At 45.3% G+C, this 22,287-nt stretch overlaps 1 protein-coding gene across 1 annotated transcript; it reads left to right on the top strand.

Annotated features, from left to right (window-relative positions):
• Positions 1-338: 338 nt before the first annotated feature.
• RS1 (retinoschisin 1) lies at positions 339-13,025 on the top strand. Its single transcript, XM_058863085.1, has 6 exons — positions 339-407; positions 8,143-8,168; positions 8,476-8,581; positions 11,290-11,431; positions 11,546-11,741; positions 12,873-13,025. The coding sequence occupies exons 1-6, from the start codon at positions 356-358 to the stop codon at positions 13,023-13,025; spliced, it is 675 nt and encodes a 224-aa protein (XP_058719068.1). The 5' UTR covers positions 339-355.
• The last annotated feature ends 9,262 nt before the right edge of the window (positions 13,026-22,287 follow it).

Consider the following 22,287-nt stretch of genomic DNA (forward strand, 5'->3'; position numbering starts at 1 on the left):
TATACAACACATCTTTTATAAGCATTAGGCTTCTGCATTTCTGTAGGGTATGTATATGTGGTTTATATGTAGGTATATTCTGGTTTATTTGGACATATGTCTGCATGTACAATTAGATTCACACTCAAGAGTGTCAGTACCTCAGTACTTGTTGCCTTTTAAAAGCTGTTACAGATGGCACAGCCTCTAGGATGGAGTTTGACAGGAACAATTGTGTACTTGGCTTGATGGTGCTTGATAAAATCATGGGAATGGAGGAGAGTAAGGTGCTTAGGCAACGCTTAAGTTAATCTCATGCCTTCCCATCAAGCCAAGCAGTACACTAAGGAGCTATTCACAACAGAGGAAGGAAAAGATGCAGTTCAAGATGGGGAGCGTCCTGCTGTCTCTTCTTTTCTGGTACAAAGGTACGCACTTTGCCTCCTGAGAGGCACTTTCAGATATCCCTCTTTGTGTTTCCTGTTTCAGGCACGCTTTCTTCTGCCAGGGGCTGTGGGGTACCGAGCAAGCTCTTCTCTGCATTCTCATGGAAACATAATAATTTGGGGAAAGGCAAAATGTGGAGGAGATGTGTAATTTATGTACATGAGTGAGCAGCATTCTTACAGCTCTATGAATATTCAGTAGTAAAACTCTGTTTCAAAAAAATAATTGCAGTGTAAAAAAATTGCCATATAATTTGTCAAAATATGATTTTGCAAAGAAAATTGTAGTGCAGCTGAGCCAGTGTGTAAATAATAATGCTGATTTGAAAAATGAGGTACAGTATACATGGAAGACTGGTCCTTCATTAATCAAAACTCTTGATTAATCAAAAACTGATAATTTTCTCTAACAGCAAGGCATTGGTGATGAAGACTGCCTCTTTTTTTAAGGCCTTTCAAGGTATTTTGGTCTGGAAAAGACTTCCTGGTAAAGATACTTTTAGAACAAAAAGCAATTCATAAGTCTAGAAAATGGGAAAGGTATTTATCAGTTTTTAGGCTTTCTCATATTCATTTTTCAGAAAAGTAGTAACAAAAGCAGGTAAGCAGGAGCTAGAAGGATCCAGAAAATTTAGGGTTACAATCTTCTTCCATTTTAATTCACCCAGCTGTGGAGAACAAGGAGATAATTTCCTGGTTCATGTTTAAATTTCTGGCTTCATCAAAGCCAATGGCAAAGCTACTTTTTTCTTATATGAGGCTGAGAGTTGCTCAAGTGGTGGGCAGTGTTTACCGACATGAATCTGTGAATCAAGTATGATCTGTCAGGGTGAGGAGCAGATAAATCAGACAGTCCAACTTTTCTCCTGTGGGTGTTGAAATCGTGGTGTTTTCCTATGTCTGTTTTTTTTTCTATCTTTCTCTGTTTCCATTGAATATTTTGCTCTACCAATTTCATGGGTAGGAAAATAAATGCTTCTCAGCTAGCCATGCCTTCATTTCTTGTTATGTTTGGCTGTACTCAGCTCTGCCTAATTAACAGGTCTTTCTTTTAATCTCCCAGCAAATATTTGTACGTTCTCCTCTGACCTTATCTCTTCACTCTCCTTTGTTTCACTTGGGAAGGTTATTGGTGCCTGAGCTTCTAGGAAGAGTGTTTCTATACAGACTCCAGCATTTTTTTCCCTAAGGGTGGCATAACTGCAATTAGCCCTTGGAATAAGTTCATATACCTTGCTCTGAATTCCAGACACAGCTTGCTTTTAATAGACACCCACACATCAGGATATTTTTGGAGAGCCTGCAGTGAAAAATAAGTTGCAAGATCACTTTCCGGGCATCACTCCTTTGGTATTTAATTAATTTTTTAAATTTATTGAATTTCTTAATTTACTGCTTTTCTCTGCTTCGCGTTCTGAGTGTCCTCTTGCGGACAGAGAGCAGCCCGGGTGCCCCTCACACTCCTGCCTCTCCCAGCACGAAGGTGCCGCTAGGTCAGCCCTCGGAGCTACGTGCACTGATGCCTCGATAAGCTGCTTAGCTTATTTTCCCTGGCAGGGCAAGTGGCTTAGAGGAGCACCCGCGGGCCCCGCGCCTTGGCTGGGCTTGTGTTGGCTGGGAACAGAGCACGGCAGCAGCAGCAGCAGCAGCAGCAGCAGATGGTGCCCCGGGAGGGCTCCTGCGGCCAGGGCTGCCGGGCCCCTCCGGATGGCGAGCGCAGCCCCCGAGCCGCGCACTGACACGAGCGGCACCAACGCGCTGCGAGCGCCCCTCTGCACCTGGAGGAACAAGCACACCTCAGAAAGTCAGGAGAGGGGATTTCTCCTTCTTTCACCCGTTCTTTGTAGCTTTGAAAAAAAACAAACCAAACTAAAACAAGAACCTCCCCCCTCCCCCCCCCGAAAAAAAAAATAAAAAAAAATCAAGGTTCAAACATGCCTTTGGATCACAGTAAATAACATCTATAATAATGCTGCCCTTTGGCATAATCAATGCATCTAATGAAATTACTATGGAGGCAATGTTCTGCGTAGTTCCAAGCAGGAAGGAACAAACATGTCAATAAGGTCAGAAAATGCCAAACGTTTCTAAGAACACTTTGGGAAACAAGATAATTAATTATACATCTCTTAAGAAAAAAGGGAGGGAGATTTTTTTTTTTCAAATTAATTTCGCTTTTTTCAAATATTGTCACAACACGAAAAAGGATAGTAGAAACTTTATGCAAAAAGATAAATTAATACAAGTTAAATAAGTGTAATTGTGATTAGTTAAATATGTTTTTTATTACCTTCAACTAAATACCAGTAAATATTAAATGGACTACAATAAAAATGAATGAAACAGAAAACCTAATGAAAATCATTCAAATAAAGCAAATCAAATGGAAATTAAAATAATGCAACTGTGAAGAATCCCTACAAAATGAAGGAGGAAGGAGCAGATTTAAAGCCTGAGAGAGAAGCTTAACACAAAGTATGAGACCTCCCCTTCGCAGGCTGATGTCCTGTTGTCCTGACGCTGATGTGTGCCGGGGTGCTGGTGTCCCGCTGCCTGCTCCGGGGGCCACAATGTCATCTACGGGAGAAACGGGCTGAGCGCTTGGCCAGCGTGGCTTTAGGTGGTGGAGCCCCTGGATGGGCACCCTGGCAGAGCCGCACGTCTCCTGGAGGCCTCTGCCTGCCGCCACGGCTCCCACGGACCATTTAAGCCCACGCTTTTTAGAAATAAAGGTGCTGTTCGCACAACACACCGTCCCGTGGAGCCTGCCTAGCGTGGCCATGGAAAAAGCCCCAGGGGAAGATCGACAAAAGCAATCACGAAGCGTGTGGCAGGGGGGCTGAGCTTGCCAGGGGGGCCTGGGGACCGGCAGGGGCTGCTGCAGGTGTCCCTGGGACCGCTGCCTCCGGCACAGGGGCAAGGGGACATGGGGAGAGTGCCACGAACGTGGCAGCTCCCCGAAATGCACCTTCTTACAGAGGCTGCTGCAACCTGATGTGAGTCACCTCAGCCGCCTGGCACGATTTTCAGGGCTGGGATGTAAAAATAGCCGAAGTTAATAATATAGCAAGATACAAACTAGCACCCAATGGGCACAGAGGCACTGCAATGCTTTTTTCAGTGCCTCGACCCTCTGTATTGCTCTACAGGCTGTTACCTAACTCTGCTTCCTGATGCTTTCTAATGCAGTGCTCAGGGAAAAGAGGACCTTTCAGAAAGCATGTTAAAACCAGTGCCACCCTTTCCAGCCATGCCTTTCATTTTTGGGACTTTTTGGAGCTTTTCTGGGGTCCCAGTCTTATATTTCTGGAATTTAAGATGTTTTCCTTTCCCCTACCCCATAACCCACAGGTGCAGAAGGGAAGCAGGTGACTGTGCAAAAGGAGCCATTGTGCCCAGAAAGCACTGCTGCAGCATGAAGGCATTGCTCTCCATTGGGAGGAGAGAAAATAATTTTACCTCTCTGAGTGCTGTTAAACTGAGATGTTGCTTACAGAGATGAGACAAAAAATCAACTATTTTCCAGCTGAAGATTCTAGGACACCTATATAATAAAGTCAATAAACAACGAGATGAACATTTTAACATACTTTTCCTGCAATTATCAAGTTTATGTGAACTTACGCCAGTAAATTGAGTCACTGACATTTATTCTGTGTTATATTTTATTTCTTTCTTTTTTACATTTCACATTTAAAATGTGCTTTCTCATGCTTGTATATCTGTCATTAATTCCTACTAAAAGATGACTTGCTTCTGAGACTTTATGGTCAGGATAGTGAATATGATTCCTCAGAGTTACTGTACTGAACATAGCCTTTGACAGTGTTATTTCTGCCCACACTTGTCTTCCTCCTTTCTTTCTCTTGTTTAACCACATTCCTAATGATTACAATTTTTCTATTCCTGTCATTAAAATGCCAGCAGCTGAGTTTCCTTGCTATTGATTACCCCTTTTCCCAAGTAGTCCTAAGCTGTGGCTGTTGCTTTACCCAGCTTCCAACTCAGGAAACCCCATCCTGGCACCCCAACTCTTTTCTTTCTGCCCCAAACCTGGATCAGTTCCTGGAGTATCATTCCCCTTCATCTTGCTCAACAGCAGGTGCCAAGTGGAGACATCTCAGGAACTGGGCTCCAGCCAATACAGGTTCCCTGGCACAAAATCATCCCCTGGATCTTGTCCCAAGCCCTGGTCCCTAAATCTTGTATTATGGGACAGCATTTGTGCATGCCAGTGCTCTGGATGCACCACACCGCAGGGTGGGACGAAGGGACAGGAAAGGCACATGCCTTATCACCCTGCCTCCCAAAAACATGGATAATAATTTATTTCACTGAACTAATGGTTTGCTGAAGGTCCTGGTGGGCTGTAAATAAAGCTCTTTCCTTTTTAATGTTTTGGGGTTCTTGTAAGTCCTGAGCTTTTAAAACAACAGCCCCTGGCAGCCATGCAGGCCTTATGACTCTCCCTTGAATTGCAGCAATTGGTTCTGTCTGACCTACAATTACCAATTATCTTTGTAACCTTCCTTGAAGGCAAACATGCTCGCTATAAAGGCATGCTGCCCATCACATTTTTAGACTATTGGCAGCCAGCTTTCCTCTTCATTTCCTTTTTAGGACAGGGTCTGTCACAGCTGTAAACACACCAATATATCAATTACTATGTTTTGTGGCCAACTGCAGGCAAGGGCATCTTTCCCAAAGTCAGGGGTTATCAGGCAGGGTATTTGGCCATCCACAGCTATGCTTACCCCACACCAAGCCTGCTGCTTCTCTGTACCATGGCTGGATGGCTGAGACTTTTGTGGGAGTGAGCCCTTAGCAGTTCACCTTTCATAGCTGAAGAAGGGGAAGCTGAATTCCTATTTGAGGTGTTTAAATCAGCAAGTTATGTGGTAAGGAGTGGAGGTGCCCAGCCTGGGACAGAGGGGAAGCATGCCAGCACCTGTGCCCTGGCACTGCCTTTGTACCTCTCTGTGTTGTGAGACTGACCCAATAAAACATTGCATTGAAAAAAGGGCTTTTGTGCTTAAAATTCACACCCTTTCTTGATTTGCACTGGTGTCACCTGGCAGATGAGGCTAAAAGCCCTCAAAGCCACTCTCGTAGGTCAGGAACAGACACCACTGGCTAAGTGCCACCACCCACAAAATACTGGGTCACCTGGGGAGGAGGATTAATTCCTGGTGGTTGAATTGATGCTACCATACACCCACCCACCTGAAATCTAGTCCTGTTTTGCCTGTTGTTTCACTCATAGCTGTTGAGTTTCCAGCTGCATGTGTCAACGGCATATTAAATTTTGGTCTTAGTTCTCAAAGGGACTCAGGAGGTCTATTAAAGGGCTCAGCATGGTCACAAAGCAATACCCTACACCATCCTGGTAACTCACTTCCCCTTGCCCCACCCCAGGCATGCAGTGCTCAAGAGCAGGCCTTACCACACTACAGTCATAGAACATTACTTCCTTAGGTTAATGGCTGGAGTCAATGATCCAAAAGAAGCCTTTTCCAACCCCTTTTTCAGGCAAAGTACATTAAACCACCATCAGAAAAACCCCAAAATCCCACTAAAGTTTTCTCCACAATAAACCAATCTTTTAAAGATGAAAATAAAGTGGTTAAGCAGATGGAAGGAGCCGAGCCTGCAGCCCTGTGGGCCAGGGATTGCTGGGCAGTGGGAGCACACAGCAGGTTTGATGGCTGTGGAGCCATCCCCGATGTCAGGGTAATGAAGCCCTTGCAGCTAGTGCACCTGTCCTGCTGGGAAAGAGCACCATTCTATGGGCCAGGGGGGCAGGAGAGACACCTGCCAGTCTGCATCTCATGCCCCAGGTACCAGTGCCTCTCCAGCACTGTCATCAAACAGCACAGGACAGGCAGGAGAAGCAGGCACTGCATTACTTTTATTGGCAAAGATGGTCCAGTTTTGGTAAATGATAAAATCCTGGTTCCTCTTGTATTGACTGACAGCATTAACTTAAATCACCTTCACACAGGTTTAAGTCAAACTCTTTGCCCCATGTGGCAAGCACAGGGATAGCTTTGGGTTTGCCCCTCTGCCTTGGTTTTCTGATTGCACAAAGGACTCCCAGGGCTCGGCTTGTTATCACTTGTGCTGGGAAAGGTGTAGTGCAGTGCTGTGTGGGGTCCCCAGCCTACGCTTTCCAAGATGTCTGGAGATGTACAAGCACATTTTCCTCCTGAGCATGCTGGGCTCTGAGTGATCCCTGCCTCCCTCTTGGCCCTGAGTAGAAGCCACAGTTTTTTATTGTAGACTGGTGTTTACTTCTGTCAGGGCCAATGCCATTGGTTAATGTGGTAAGTTTCTGATGCCAGAAATGCTACTCTGGGACACTGAAGTACAGGAGACCATCCCCATGTTAGAGAAAGGAATTTTTAAAAAGTTCTTTATAATTTTGCTTTTTGTGGTCTTTCTTTTAGACTCTTGATACATTTAGACTCATTTTCACACCCAAGGAGCAGTAATAATTTCAGTAATAATCAGAGCTCTGTATATAGTTTATATTTCAGCTGATTGTAATTGCTCTGTGTTTGTGAGTCTTTTTAGATGAAACTTGCTAGAGTAATGTAAGATGTAAATGCCCAGCATTAGCTGGGGCTTCCTAGGCTCAGCAAAGTGAAGTGTATGAATGAATAAATCATAACTAGATTTCAGTGAATAATTCAGAGTCTAATTCATTTGGTGAGAAAATCATGTTTTCATATTCACAAAACCTCTGGAGAATGGCAGCTTTCTCATGGTTCCTGTATGCAAGCTTTTACCTGCTCACTCACTTTTTCCTTACTAGCTTGTAGATTCCCCACATCTTTGAAAACCTGATGTTTGACATTTAACTTGTGTTGATGAGTTATCAGCCGTCATGGGATTATTCTTTATTATTTTATTTTCATAGCTGTTTGAGAAATATTCTACCAGTCTAAAAGCAATTAACATACTCTGCTTTGGACTTCACTATGAGGCAAGAAGAGCCTTTTCAGTAAGGAAAAAGCCTCATAAAAAAGCCATTGCTCAGTAAGAAGCAGGAGATAAAACAGGTCAGACGTTGGAGAAATAGCATCTCTTCCTCTACAGCCACAATTACTGGTTTTCTGTAAGAAAGGGAAAAAGGGAGTCTTGTCTGTAAAACAGATTAGGAAGGCCTATTTACATTTCTTTTTTTCTCTGTCACATCCAGAGGGAGTGATCTCAGGCCAAGCACTTCATGAGGTGCCCTACCTCCTCCAAAGATGCTTGGGATCTGCAGTGGCACCAGGCTAGGATTTCACCCTTGAAGTTCATCAGCTTAAACAATTTAAAGGGAAAATGTGACAGGGAAAGTGTGGAGCAGAGAGACAGAAAAAATGGATATTGGCAAAATTAGCTGTAAAGCAGACTGAGGGGTACAGTTAGTGTTTTGCTTCAGGGTGATTCAGGTGTATCTGATCAGAAAGGTGAGATGTCAAAGGCATCTGGCGGGAAAACCCAATGGAGGAGTAGTAGCACAGGCATGAGCACATGCAGTGTTCCTGCCCGTGTTCTCTTGCCTTCTCCTGGCAATCAGCTTGGGGAAATGTGGTAGATTTGTCAGTCCTTCCTCTGTTTGTCTGTCTCTGTCTCAGGATTAAATGTTGATTGTATTTCCTAATGTTTGCTTACAGCATCTTTGTTTCTGACTTCTCTCTCTCTCCTTCCCTCCATGCCCACTGCCCAGCTGTGATGGCCCTCTCCCCAGGAGAGGTAAGTCTCTCTGGATAGTTCTGCTGCCAGGTAAATGCTGGGAGTCTGACACTGCCCAGCCCTGGTGCCTTAGGGCAGAAGGAGGGAGGGCACCTGAGCCTTCAAGCTCAGGCACATGCTCTGACCTCTGAATCCATGATACAATTCTCTGTTTCATGCTGAGCTGGCAACAGGAAAGGGTCTCAGACAAGGTGCAGCAGTCCAGACAGGCACAAGCATTTGTATAAGGTTCAGAATTCAGATTTGGCATCGTGACACTATTGCTGATGACTATGTTGATTTACTCATTTTTTACCTTTCCTTTTAGGATGAGAGACTGGAGCTGTGGCACAGCAAGGCTTGCAAATGCGATTGCCAAGGAGGCCCTAACTCAGTGTGGTCCAGCGAGGTGAACGGCTTGGAGTGCATGCCAGGTAAGGGGGGGAGCCTTTAGCTGTGTTTGTCTGCTGCCCTTCAGCAGCTTCCCCTTTGCGCCTGGCATTGCAGAGCTGGCGTGTTCCAAATCCAGCTGCTGATGGCACTGGTGGAACTGAACCACTGTGAGGTGAGGGCATGGCCCTGCACCATCAGGCAGAGGCAGCCCCCATGCCTGGGCCTTGGAAGGTCACCTAGAGTGGCCCATGCTGGCCAGTGCCAGTGGGCATTTGTCTTTCTCCTCCTGGAGTCCTTGGTGCTGGTGCTTCCAGAAACTGGCTGGGGCAGCTAATGCCATGTGAAGGAATTGCTGTGGGAAACCTTTTGTACCACATGGGCTCTTTCTCTCTTGCTGCAATTTAGCCTGTGACATCTTCTAGACTCTCCAGGGATCAAGAAAAACAGCTTATTCCTTCTTTGAACATAAGGGAAGGGAAGGGAAGGGAAGGGAAGGGAAGGGAAGGGAAGGGAAGGGAAGGGAAGGGAAGGGAAGGGAAGGGAAGGGAAGGGAAGGGAAGGGAAGGGAAGGGAAGGGAAGGGAAGGGAAGGGAAGGGAAGGGAAGGGAAGGGAAGGGAAGGGAAGGGAAGGGAAGGGAAGGGAAGGGAAGGGAAGGGAAGGGAAGGGAAGGGAAGGGAAGGGAAGGGAAGGGAAGGGAAGGGAAGGGAAGGGAAGGGAAGGGAAGGGAAGGGAAGGGAAGGGAAGGTGGAAGGTTTGGTTGATATGGCCAAGGAACATGTGGGCAAGGAGCAGGAATGGGTTTCCTCGCCAGGCCAGGTGTGAGGAGGTGTTTCTCACAGTAGCATTATGTAGCTGAGTTATGAAGACATTTACCTTGTACTCCTGATTGAGGAACATTTCCAGTCTAACTCCCAGCTGTCGCTGTCCCCAGAGAGGGGCTTTGCACTCCCCTTGCCCAACCCAGCCCAGCCCAGCCCAGCTGATGTGGTGTGGCCTGGTGCTCCCTGCTGCCTGGGGACAGTTTGCAGAGCTGCCTCTGGCATGGCCAAAGGAAGCAGCCAGCCTCACAAATGCTGCATGACTTTTCTCTGGCTTGGCAGTAATGGTATTCAATGGTTCAGCTGCTTTGGCTGGGCAGGCACCAGGCATCTGTTTTGGCAGATCCCTGTGCATGGCCCAAATGGACTCACCAGAAGGTGACCTGCTAATTGCATTACAGTTGTGTGGTCTGTGGATTAGTGTTGCTAAAAGTAAAGTTGGGTGGTGTTCAAGATAAGCCTGATGAATAGTAAACACACAGGGCCACCCTCTTGCACAAGGGGAGCAAGGCTTTTAACGTGGTGGAAAAGCATGTTTCCATGCCTGGAGGAAGGCGGGACAGTGGCTATATGTTTTTATGGGGAAAAACATGTTAATGAGGTTCCAGCTGAGGAAGATATGTTAATGAGATATTGATGCATGCAGTATTGACTAGTAGAGCTTGCTAATGAGACATCAACCGCATGGCTGCAGTGCTGGGGAGTTGCACTGGGGAGGCCACAATCATGCCAGGCTCTGAGCACCTAGTGATGCTCCCCATATGTTGATTGTTTCTAACACAAAGCACCACGGTGGTTGTTCAGGCATGGATAAGGCAAGGAAACCTCTTACCCACAAGTGAAACAGTGCAGAGCTTTGCTTGCTCCTTTATTTCTGAGACCCATGAAACAGACTATGCTAAACTGGAGAAAGGGACAGGATTACCTCTGGGGACTCCAGAGACTCCATAGGCTGCAAAATCAGAAAATGCTGCCCATGATATAGATGTTTGACTAGGAAATCCCTATGTGACAGTTGGGTGCCTTCATACTCTGTATCTTGATGCACAATGATAACCTGATCACATAAAAATATAGATCATAACAAAAAAATCCCGATGCTGGGTCCAGGTAGCATGCAGGTGTTCAGCATCAGTAAAGTCTTGCCTTCCAGAGGTGGTGACCCACCACAGAAAGTTTTAATGGTGAATATTTCTTTCTCCGGTATTTTTGCTGCCAGTGGTAGTCGTGTTGAATTTCTCACTATTGTGGAAGACAGTTGTGGGGGCAGGATTGTTACCCTGAAGATCTGCAGTCTTCAGGAAATCCCTGAGTCCTCAGCAGGGCTGTGCATGACGCCTCACTGGCACCAGAGCACCTGCAAGTTTTCACAAGGCAAGGCCAGCTCCGGACACAAAGAAGGTCCCCATAACAGAAAGTGCAGATCTGAGGATGCTTGTGGAGGGGTGACCAGAGCTGGCTCAGCAGTTTTTCCATGCAACTAGAGCCGTAAATGAAGGTAGTCATTAGAGGGGCAGAAGGAGGTAAAGCCCAGCAAAAAAAGAAGTGCCCAGCATTACTTAAGGACCAGGTAAAAACTGACAGCCTGGAGGCTGGATCCAGGTTGATGTATCCAGTCAGGCTCTTCTTCCACATGCTTACAAAAGGCAGATTAAGATCTGAATAAATAAAGCCTTTCCCCCAAAATGTTGCAGTCAGAACAAGTCTAGTAAGTTTGAGAGAGAAAGTAGAAATTAACACAAGTGAAGGTTAGAAATGATGACCCTATGGTCCTAGGGCAGGTTGTGGTCTGGAACAAGAGCATTCTCAGCATCCTAATCAAGAAGAGAGATCAATGAAACCCCAGGAGGTGTTCACAATATGTGTGCAAACACATACAGAAAACAGAGCCATTTCTGTCCCTTAAGTATTTTTTGGCCTTGTTCTGCAGAGTGTCCCTACCACAAGCCCCTGGGCTTTGAGTCTGGTGCTGTCGCCCCAGACCAGATCAGCTGCTCCAACCCTGAGCAGTACACAGGCTGGTACTCCTCCTGGACAGCCAACAAGGCCCGTCTCAATGGCCAAGGCTTCGGGTGAGTTCAAAAATTCCTCCCTGAGGGGTCCTGGGGGCTGTGTGTGTGGGGGCAGGAGGGTCTGCCTGGGAGGGCATGGTGGAGGACAGAGCAGGGCTGGTGCTGTCCCCCCAGGTGTGCATGGCTCTCCAAGTACCAGGACACTGCACAGTGGCTGCAGATTGACCTGAAGGAGGTGAAGGTGATTTCGGGGATCCTCACACAAGGGCGCTGTGACGCTGACGAGTGGATGACCAAGTACAGCGTACAGTACCGCACCGACGAAAACCTCAACTGGGTGTACTACAAGGACCAGACCGGGAACAACCGGGTCAGTGACCTTTGCTCTTTGGCCACTGGTGGAAGGGTGGCATGTTTGGTGACAACAGGTCTCAGAGGGAGGTGCATCAAAAGGGGGTCCTGTGGGAGCAGCAGTGTTGATGGGTCTCAGTGCTCACTCTGCATCAGGGAGCACCACAGAGAGGGGCCATTCCCCCTGAGGTGAGAGTGTGTCATGCTGACCAGGGCAGAATGACAGAATACATTATTTGTGTTTGCTAATGATCATACTGGAGTCCAGATTGAGCTCAGAGGCATTAGCTGGCATTGCAGAGGAGGCAGCACCTCCATGATAAAACCTCTTTCTTAGCTGTGGCCACACAGCCCCAGCCATGCTTCAGCACTGCATGGGTATTTATTTTATTGCCATGTCCAGGGATAGAGCGTTATTCTGGTGCAGAAAAACCTCTCAGACAAAATCTGCAACTGGTTAAGTCATAACCCACCAAACCATTCTCATGCTGCACTTCTTACTGGTTGACTTGAAACAAAAAATTGCATTGGGGAAATATTACAGAGTTGTCTCTGATCCCTGTACAGTCCAGCTGGGCTGGGGGATGCCACACCTGCTTCCCCACAGGTGTCCTCAATGCCCATCTGTGGGAATGGCCCTGCCCCAGCATAGGAAGCTCTGCTGGCTTTGCTGAAGTTCCTGCAGTCCTGGGGAGATGCTGAGCTTTCCCAAAAAACAGGTCATGTCAACAGATGTGACATCCAGGCCAAGGAATGGGAAAAGGAGCCTCAAATTTTTTTTTATTGTATTTTTTAGTCTATATTGTCTTGTGTAGCTTATGAACTTCAAATAGCCAAAGACAACCATACTCACTCCAAAAAAGCAGTGCCTTGGTACAGGAAGGCAAATGAGAAAGAATGGGATAAGAATGGGTAAGATTTTCTGGCCTAACTATAAAAAGTACAGGACTGATGGGGGGAAATGACCTGCTTAGAAAACTGAATCAGTGTGACAAAAATTGTCTACATCTGGCTATTTTTAAGGTCTTTTGTTTTGAGGGTGGAGGGGAAGGAGCCTCCTCCTCCTCTGCTCTCTGCACAGACACCCCAAACTCATGGGATGGGATTTCCAGCCCCCTAACCCCCCATCCATCCAGCCCTCCCTTCACAGGTTTTCTATGGCAACTCCGACCGCTCGTCCTCGGTGCAGAACCTGCTGCGGCCGCCCATCGTGGCCCGCTACATCCGCCTGATCCCGCTGGGCTGGCACGTGCGCATCGCCATCCGCATGGAGCTCCTCGAGTGCCTGCGCAAGTGCGGCTGAGAGCAGGGGTCCGGAGGGCTCTGTGGGTGCCTGTCACCTGTGCAGCCGCCCTGCCTCGCCTCGCCCCACCACTCCTGCGGTGTCAACGCCCAGCCTGCCACAGGAAGGGCTGTCTTGAATAAAATGTTACTTCACACCATGCCTGGTGATGCAGATGATGGGGGGTTGTGGGGGACACGCTGGGGAAGAGGAAGGTTCAGGGCCATGGCTTGGATCCTGTGAGATGCGGTGCTTCTGGCCGTGGATGTTGGGTTGGGGAAATGATCATCACAGTGAGCTGTGAACACTGAAATACATGCAGATGGGGTCCAAAGGCAGGGCTTGGATTCTCTTTGGGAGGGCAGGTGTGTGCCAGGACAGACATCTCACCTTCATGCCCTGAGACAGGGTTGGGGCCAGATCTGGCCTGTTCCCAGTACCAGGACCCCCACTCTCAAATCACCTCATGTTTGCTTGTATCACAGCCCCTCTGGCCTGAGCTGCTGTGGCTGGCTTTGGGGCAGACATCGGTGCCTTGAGCACCGGCTGGACAAACCCTCTCTGTATCCTGTTTTTGCACTGACACATCTTGGGGACTCTGGCACTTCGCTTGCTCCCTGTTGATGTTTGGGCACAGATACAGGGACCCACTCTTCTTAACTGTTTGATCTCCATGGCCCCATCTCCAGTGGGTGTTTAGCACCCAAGGAATTTGGGGCATGTGGATGACGGGCCCATCTTCCTGGGGTGAGGCCCCAATTAGTAAGGTTCATGTCTCTTCCTCAGCCCAGGGGCCGATGCTGAGTAAATGTGGGAACTGCAGCCCACACAGTTCCCATGAGGGAGGATTATGGGGAGCTCTGGAGTGATGGCTTCAGTTTGCCTTCCCACACACCTGTAGCACAAACCTGGCAGGCACCAGAGGCCTTTTCCCTATTTTCTAACAATCTGTGCATCCATCCCAAAGAGTCATAGCATCAGAACCTGAACTGTCTCAGGGAAGAGAGGAGAGGCATGAAGACATCTGCCTCTCCTGTCCTCTCCTTATCCCTATGGGAAGAGAGTGAATGCTCGGTGAGCATGGCAGGAGTACAGATATGACTAAAAACAGATGAGATGTGACCAAAAACATGATAATAGCCTTTGGATGGCTGTGCAATTCATCACATTCATTTGTGAGACCAGATGTTTTATTCCTGCCTTGTTTTATTCCTGTATGTAGAGACAAATAATAGCTGTCAGGGAAATAAGCTCTTCTGGCAAGTCTGAAAGCTGCTCCACTAACCAACAATATGAGGTTTACAGACAAGTAAAAAAGACCAGTTCCCATCTGCTGAGATGATTGTCATACACCAGCACTCCCTTGCTTCCCTCCCACCTCCTCATCCATGGATAGGACTTTTGCATATCCACAAATTGGTCTAGGACACATTTTCTTAATAAGAAATCACTGTGATTCTTTTAATGCTGAGCAGTCAAGGCAAGCTCTACTGAGAAGACCCACTGAGCTCGAGGCACTTCCTCAGCAGCCAAGCTGTGGGACCAGCATGGTATAGCAGCTCCCTGGAGGCACTGCACATCCAGCACCAGGGAGACAAGTGCTCTCCAGCATCCATCACACCAACACCAACACTGAAAGCTGAAGCATTTCCAGGCCCTGGATGCAGTTGCCAACATGTTAATACACAGCTTTCCCTGCCCTAAAAGCAGCACAGGCAGCTCTGCACTTCTGCTCCATGTCCTGATGGATGATAATAGGGGAGGGAGCCTTGGTGCTGATGTTTTCCTGCATGACTGAGGGGTGGAGGGGTGGCTGCAAGGGGCAGAAGGATGAACTGGGCTCAAGCTGGTGAATATTTGTATCACTCCAAAGCAGTTATGCTTGACTGTAGCTAGTCGCAGTCTTATCTGTGACTGGCCTCTGACAAGCACCTATGCACAGGCCAGAGTTTTTCAGCTGTCTGGTTTTGGAAATGCACCCAATGGCAAAGGACAGAAACTCTTGTGAGATGCACATGCCTGAATGGACAGACCACACACCATTATACACCAAGGCACCACACTAAATTACGTATCTTCTCATGACTGATCCTACTTAGAGGATATAATAAACCTTGGAGGAAGAAAATACTTTCTAGTTAGAAAGGACCTGTGCTATCACTCTTCCAGACTCCCATCTTCAAAGAAATCATTAGACCTTTTCTAGATTGAAATATATATACATAAGATGGACCACAGTGCATTTCACAGTTCATTTGCCTCTTGCAAATTCCCTGTCCTTTGTCTGCAGTTCACCTCTCTAGCTTGCATGGGGAAGGGACCAACTTCTGACTTGCAACTAAATGGTTCCTGCTAAAGCAGGAGTTTCTGTTCTGATCCTTGCTATGCAGCTCACTTGCTAATTGACCTCTAGAAATTCACTTAACCTCTGCCTCTTACATAAAGAGTGCTGAGAGGCTCAATTAATTAAGTGGTCCTAAAATGTTTTTGACTTCCACTTCTGCATAAATTCAGTATGTTGAAGTAACAGTGTGACTGAGGCCATCATGAAAGTGAGACAGCACTAACTGAAGTATAATTACATAAATATGAAATTTTTCCTCATAATCATAGAATCACAGAATGGTTTAGGCTGGAAGGAACCCTAAGGATCACTTAGCTCCTATCTCTCTGCCATGGGCAGGGGCATCTTCCACTAGAACAGGTTTCTCAGAGCCCCATCCAACCTGGCCTTGAACACCTTCAGGGATGGGGAGTCCACAGCTTCTCTGGGCGCTCTGTCCCAGCGCCTCACCACCCTCACAGTAAAGAATTTCCTCCTAATATCTAATCTAAACCTGCCCTCCTTAATAATTCCTTCAGTTTAGAGCCAATCCCCCTTGTCCTGTAACTACATGTACTTGTGAAGCTCTCTTGCAGTCTCCTTTAGCTACTGGAAGGTGCTACAAGGTTTCACCAGGGCCTTCTCTTCTGGGCCCAAATCACCCAGCCTGTTTTCATGGGAGAAGTGTGCCAGCCCTGTGAACAAATTAGTGACCCTCCTCTGGACATGCTCCAATAGGTTCCCATCTTTCTTGCACTGGGGGCCCCAGACCTGGACCCTCCATCCCATGGGGGTCTAAGACTGACTACACTGTGGATACCACATTGAGGTGCTCAACCTCTCCATGGAGATGGCCACTCCAGTTTTCTGAGGCTCTGCAGGGGGTGCAGAAAAGGGGTTACTAAATGAGAATGTTGGAAGAGCCAAGTAAGGGTTTAAGAGTAAAGCCAAATCCCCCAGAGCACTGGGCACCTCAAGGAAATGCATTTCAACCCCGTTTCTGGATGGAAATGTTGAAGTGCTGAACTGTCCTGGTGGCAGTTGAAGTCATTAGCTCAGGCTGGAAGTTTCTCTCTTACGGAGATGGGCACAGCTCAGTGCAGGCACTGGCAGCAGCCTGGTCTCACCAAGGCTGTGGTTGCTGCACAACCCATCAGGTAGCTGTTTCTGAGAGATCTAATAGACTTCAAGTCCTGGCTTTCAGCAAGTCCTGCTGGAGCTCAGAGGGAAAGAAGGGAGGCCCAGGAAAAGCGGTCCCTACTCATCAGTTTATTTCCAATTACCCCAAAGAATGAGAGACTAGCAGGGAAATATTTAAAGTTTTTTTAAAGCTGCACACAGTAAAAAAAAATCTCATAGCCAGGATACATTAAAGAGGAAGCCATCAAAAAACTCTTATCGCTGACACCTCAACATTTGCCTAGAAGTGTCTCAGTTTACATATGACAATGATGAAATGCCATCATGACACTTTTCCTGTGGCGAAGATGGTGGGCTGGAAACTTTCAAGGCCTTTTAAGGCCAGGTAGTGCCTGCTGAGGGCCTTGGTGGGTTGCTACTGTTCAAAAGAAAAAACAGCAGAGATTCTTGCCCTAAAGAGCAGAATCCATCCTGCAATAACACTAGAGGAATGGTGGGCAACAAGGTGCTTCAAGGTGCCCTGTGGAGACATCCCATGGAAACATCAGGCTTGTGGACAGATACGAGTGACCTCTCAGATGTGGGAAGTCAGCCAGGACCTGGCAGTGACCCACTGAGCACAGGAGTCCTGGCTCTGGTCTGCTCCACTCAACTGAGCCACACTCATGTAGGGAGGGGTGCTCTGGAAGAGACAGAGATGTGTCAGGAATAAGATCAGCTGCTGAACAATGCCAGTGTTCTAGTGCAAAATCTGCATTTTTATTAAAGACATATTTTGGAAGGCCCATTCAAAAATACATTGTGCTCAGTAAAAATTAACGATTTCCATGCTGATAATTAAGGTTACCACAGGATTTTTTTTTTCTCTCTTTTAGAATATTTACAGCAACAATAGAAATTGTACAGAAGTAAAGAATGGAATACATGCTCAAAAAAAATTTGGTAAGGTGTACCAACAACATGATACAAAGGGTTGTATACAAACACTTTACAAATGGTTTATTAACTTGCATGAAGTCATCCTTAAATATTCAACACATTTTAAAATCAATTTGTATTCCAGGATTAAAAAGGCTAACACCACAACATATCCTTTCTACAACAGAAAGCACGGTAGATTTAAAGTTTGTGCGCTTTAGATTTCTAGTAGCTGTTAAAAAACATCAGGGAATCTTATCCATAAATTTAGAAGTTTTGAAAGCTGTCTCCCCAGCCTGTTAAGCTGTACTGGCAGATAGTGGAAAAAAAAAAAAAATTCCTAAACTTAATTTTTCCTTCTTTCTTCCATATGACACAAATTTAAAACTAAACATTCCACAGTGGAGACCTAAGCAGTCCTGGAATTCCTGATCAGATTAACCAGATTTTAAAATGCCTGCATAGAATTTCCAACAAAATCATGGTTTCTGGGAAGATTTTAGCTTATTGTTCCATATAACCCAAATATGAAGTTACTTCTTTAAATCAGTCATATCCTTCAGTAGTACAAGCCTAAGATGTGCACTAGCAAAAAAAAAAAAAAGAAAAAGAAAGCAAAGGAAAGTCAAGGCAGTTCCCTATGCTTTAAGTTTTGCCTTGTAACTAAAAATTAAAAGCTCTGCCACTGCATTTACACGTCAGGAGTTTACACCAAGAGGTTCATATCCTATAGGAAAATTGAACAGCAGCTTCCACCTTGTGCTATGAACATGCTTTATCTTTATGCTAAAGGAAAGCTCTACGACAGCAGCTACTTCACAACGCATTTCTACACCTGTACAATTAAGATGACACCTTGCATTTCTCAGAACGGATCCAGAGAAACAATGCCCTGTGAAAACAGAGACCTGGTGGAATGAAAAGCCTGGTAGGCAGCATGTTTTGGTGGGGGCACAATGAGGTAAGGTATCTCACCCAGATGAAATGGAAAATTAAAATGAAGGAAATCCTGAGCAAGTCTAAGGATAGCTGTTTGAGTAAAACAGCAGATAGGGTGGAGTAGTAGATAAGGCCTCTAACTCCCTGAAAATCTGCACTAGAGAAACAACAAATAACAAGGCAACTGTAATATTTGAGAACCACAAGGGGAAGGCCAAGGGAAGACTGCAAAGCAGTGCAAAGGATGGCACTGGGATTCTAGAAGGAGAGCTCAGATGGCTTCAAGGTTTCAAAGTATTTCAGATGAAGGCCCAACAATATTTTATTACATGGTTGCTAACAGTACGTAGAGGAAGAATTTTTTAGATGTCTCTTCAAAATTTGGAGTCACTAATAAGCTCATAATAAACAAACCCAACCTAAGCCACATTCTGCAAGAGAGAGGAGGTAGATTGACTTGCAGAGAAGACAAGAGATGTGTAGTCATTCTTAGGCTAAGACACAAATTCCATGTTCAGGCTCTTGGGCCATGTTTCAAGAGTCACTTTTGCCCAGCTGCATATTTTGTTATGTTCTAAAAGAGCCTGAGAAGCAATCTGATTTGGTGGAATGAAACATCCAAACATAGTGGTGCCAGTCCTCTCACACTTTGCATGCATCTCCCACTGAGTAGGTCAAACCCCAGCTTTTGCATCAATTGGCTGTCCACAAAGCCACAAATCTGTATCCAAGCAGAACTCGGAACAAGTAAAATTCAAACCTAATTAATCAGATTTACCTACACTGTCTCATGTGGTAGTTGTTAAGACACTCCACTGAGAGAACAGATGACCTAACACAGCTTTATTTTTACAATTGAAAGAGGATCTCCTATAAAATCTGCTTTGCTAATTTTTATGAAATTTTCTTTGTGACTGCAAAATGAGGAATCTTCTGTTTCAGTACAATATTCAGTATAGCACAAGCCTTCACTTGCCTGATGAGCCTGAGCACTGATGCACTGCTCCTGCTTGACCATTTGAAAAAGGTGCCAACATCTAGAACTTCCAAGCTTTGTTATATTTAAAGGGATTACTCAAATCACTCCCCTTTAAAAAAAGGCCAGAAGTTAAATGGCTTTTTTCCTCATCACTACAAACCCAGTTAATGAATGGTTAATATCATGATACCATTAGAAAGAGCTGTGTAGGGAAAGGCACCTGTTCTTAAACAGTGTCTTGATTTGAAGGTTATTCAAGAATAGTTACATAGGGCACATCACCTTTCCAACCATCTTCTATGGCACTCCTATTTCAAATGGTGGGCCTACTAACATGAACAACAGCCTAGATGCATGGTTTGTGATATTACCCCATTAATAGATGTACTATATATGCTAGCTGGAATGGAAAAAATAAACATTCATTGCCACCCCACAATTTGCAGTATATCATATATGGCTATCCTTTTCATACTCTGTATGACTGGGATGCAAATATTCTCCTAGCTCTACTCTGACAGTGATCAACACATATAGAATTAATTACATGCAAGTATTTTGAAGCATGTCTCACTACCAAGTCATTACAAGACAAAAGAGAAATGAAAATGAATAAAACCCCCAATACTTCTAGAGCACAGCTCCTCTTTAAAGTGGTTATGTCTTTCCTTAGCTACCTAGATTACAACAGTGCTTTCAGAGCTGTATAATCTGTAATCCCATAGGTTCCCGGTGTTCTTATAGGGAGGTCTACAGAATTGCTGATAATACAAAGCTTTTTCTTGGTGAACCCAGCAGTCTACTCAACTAACACCTCATCAGCTTTTGAAGAAAAAAAGAAAAGGTTGGTATGTAGCTTTTTAAACAAGTGAGATTCATCTCCAAAGAGATCTAGCTGCAATGACAAAGAGGGTGAAGAGCCTACCACAGGCCACTGCTTCCTGAAGAGTCACTCCAGTCTTGGTCCCAGAAACAAGTTGGTGATAGAGAGAAAGGCGACAAGCCAAATGACGACCTGAGGATGCCTCACGCACTTGGAAGTTTGAAGCCTGCTTTAATATTGATCTAAAAGAACAAGTGGTGTTTGGGGAATGTTCTAAGAGACAAATCTGGGATCATTGACTTCCTGCCAAGAACTCTGCCCAGTGCTCTCCTGGCAACCTCTCAGACAGGCAACGAAGCTTGGACTGCAATAAATGGAGCAAAAAGTGTTAATTGGTTCAAAGGGACTGCTCTCTGTGGCCAGGTCTGTTGAAAATAGATGTTGTTCTAGGTTAATACATTTACATGGCAGTTTAAAACGACAGCTTAGACACTTACACAATTTCAGTTAGGATGAACTTAAGGTGCTTTTTTCTTCAGTTAAAAAGAGCTCAAGAGCTATAACAAAAGCATAGAGACAAGTTTAGGCAGCTTGAGTTCTGCAAAATTACTACAACTAATTTCTGAAACTTAGTTTCTTTTTTATTCACATCATCAGTGATGCCATAAGGCAAAAGATTGCCAAAGAATAAAATGCAGTTTAACTAGGATCCTTTATACTAAATAAATCTATAGAGCATGTAGTACAGGACTCACAGACCAGTGAAAAGGAAAGCTCACATTTACAAAATAGTTTTCTCTGTAATTCTCTTCCTCTTTATTAAGTCAGAAAATCTCAGTCACTATAATAAGACTCTTTTGAAAACCTCGACAAAATTACATTAGCCATATTCTAAATATTGGGAAGCTAGACCAAGTTAAAATACACAATTCATCTCAGCACCAGCTGGCCAAGCTGCTGGAATTTCTTTCCAACAGAAGAAAGAAAATACTAGATACATTCAACACAATTTAGTATTCAACTGAAAGCTACCACAGTTTGTTGAATTCAAGAGGAAAATGCAGTATGAAGTAGAAACAAGTTTCTGTAAATATGGGCCACCAAATACTCAAACATTCCTTGGGTCACCTTTGAAGATTTGCTAACTACTTTAAACAGCTATATGTACAGTCAGGGATCACCCTGATTTAACTTAATGGGTAGGGAGAAAAAAAATCCTTTAGAAACATTTTTCCTTGCTAGAAATCATAACAACCACATATAGCCCAGTATTATCATCCCCAGCATGAAGATCTTACCAGCAAGCTAAAAGCCTTGCAGAGGCAAAAGGACACATATCCACGAAGCGCAGAAGAGTCTAGACTGAACACTCCCTGTGAAACTGAACCCAGAATCATCAAGGTTGGAAGAAACCTTTGGGGTCATCCAGTCCAACCATCAATCACCCCAGTCACCCCTAAACCATATACCCAAGTGCCACATCCAGATACCTCTCAAACACTTCCAGAGATGGTGACTGCACCATATCCCTGGACAGCTCACTCCGATGCCTGGACACTCTTTCAGTGACCTTTGTTGTTCCCTAATATCTAATTTGAACCTCTCCTGGCACAACAGAAGGTCATTTCCTCTCATCCTTTCACTTGAGACACGGGAGAAGTTGACCCCCACCTGGCTACACCCTCCTTTCAGGTGGTTGTAGAGAGCAATGAGGTCCCTCCTGGGATTCCTTTTTCCAGACTAACCACCCCCAGCTCCCTCAGCCACTCTTGTAAGACTTGTGCTCCAGGCCCTTCACCAGCTCTGTTGCCCTAAAAGATACATTCAAACTGCACTGCGTAGAGCCCCACTCTCTCAGGCAGTGCTTTTGTGAGGGATTTCAGAGCAGGGCTAACAGGGCTTATGTAGCTGTGACCAAGCAATGAATCTAACAGAGACTGCTAAAATAAGCTGCTAAACTCTGACAGTGACAACAAGTAAATATCACAATATCTTTCCTGGATGCCCACTGAACTTAGAAAAAAACTGATACCCTTTCATTTCTATTATATTTATATATGCTATATATATGATATATCAATACAGTATATATCATATATAGAGAAATATTATGTATCATATCTATCTATAGAAAAATCACATGCACATTTCTTGCAGGCAA

This window comes from Poecile atricapillus, chromosome 1 (genome assembly GCF_030490865.1).
Source record: "Poecile atricapillus isolate bPoeAtr1 chromosome 1, bPoeAtr1.hap1, whole genome shotgun sequence".
NCBI classification, from domain to species: Eukaryota; Metazoa; Chordata; class Aves; order Passeriformes; family Paridae; genus Poecile; species Poecile atricapillus.

Bases quoted from the DNA above. Each gene is read 5' to 3' on its own strand.
- RS1 (XM_058863085.1), top strand. From the start codon at position 356: ATGCAGTTCAAGATGGGGAGCGTCCTGCTGTCTCTTCTTTTCTGGTAC. The intron at 8,169-8,475 runs GTAAGTCTCTCT...CTTTCCTTTTAG, and splicing joins TGGCCCTCTCCCCAGGAGAG to GATGAGAGACTGGAGCTGTG. The intron at 11,742-12,872 runs GTCAGTGACCTT...CTCCCTTCACAG, and splicing joins ACCAGACCGGGAACAACCGG to GTTTTCTATGGCAACTCCGA.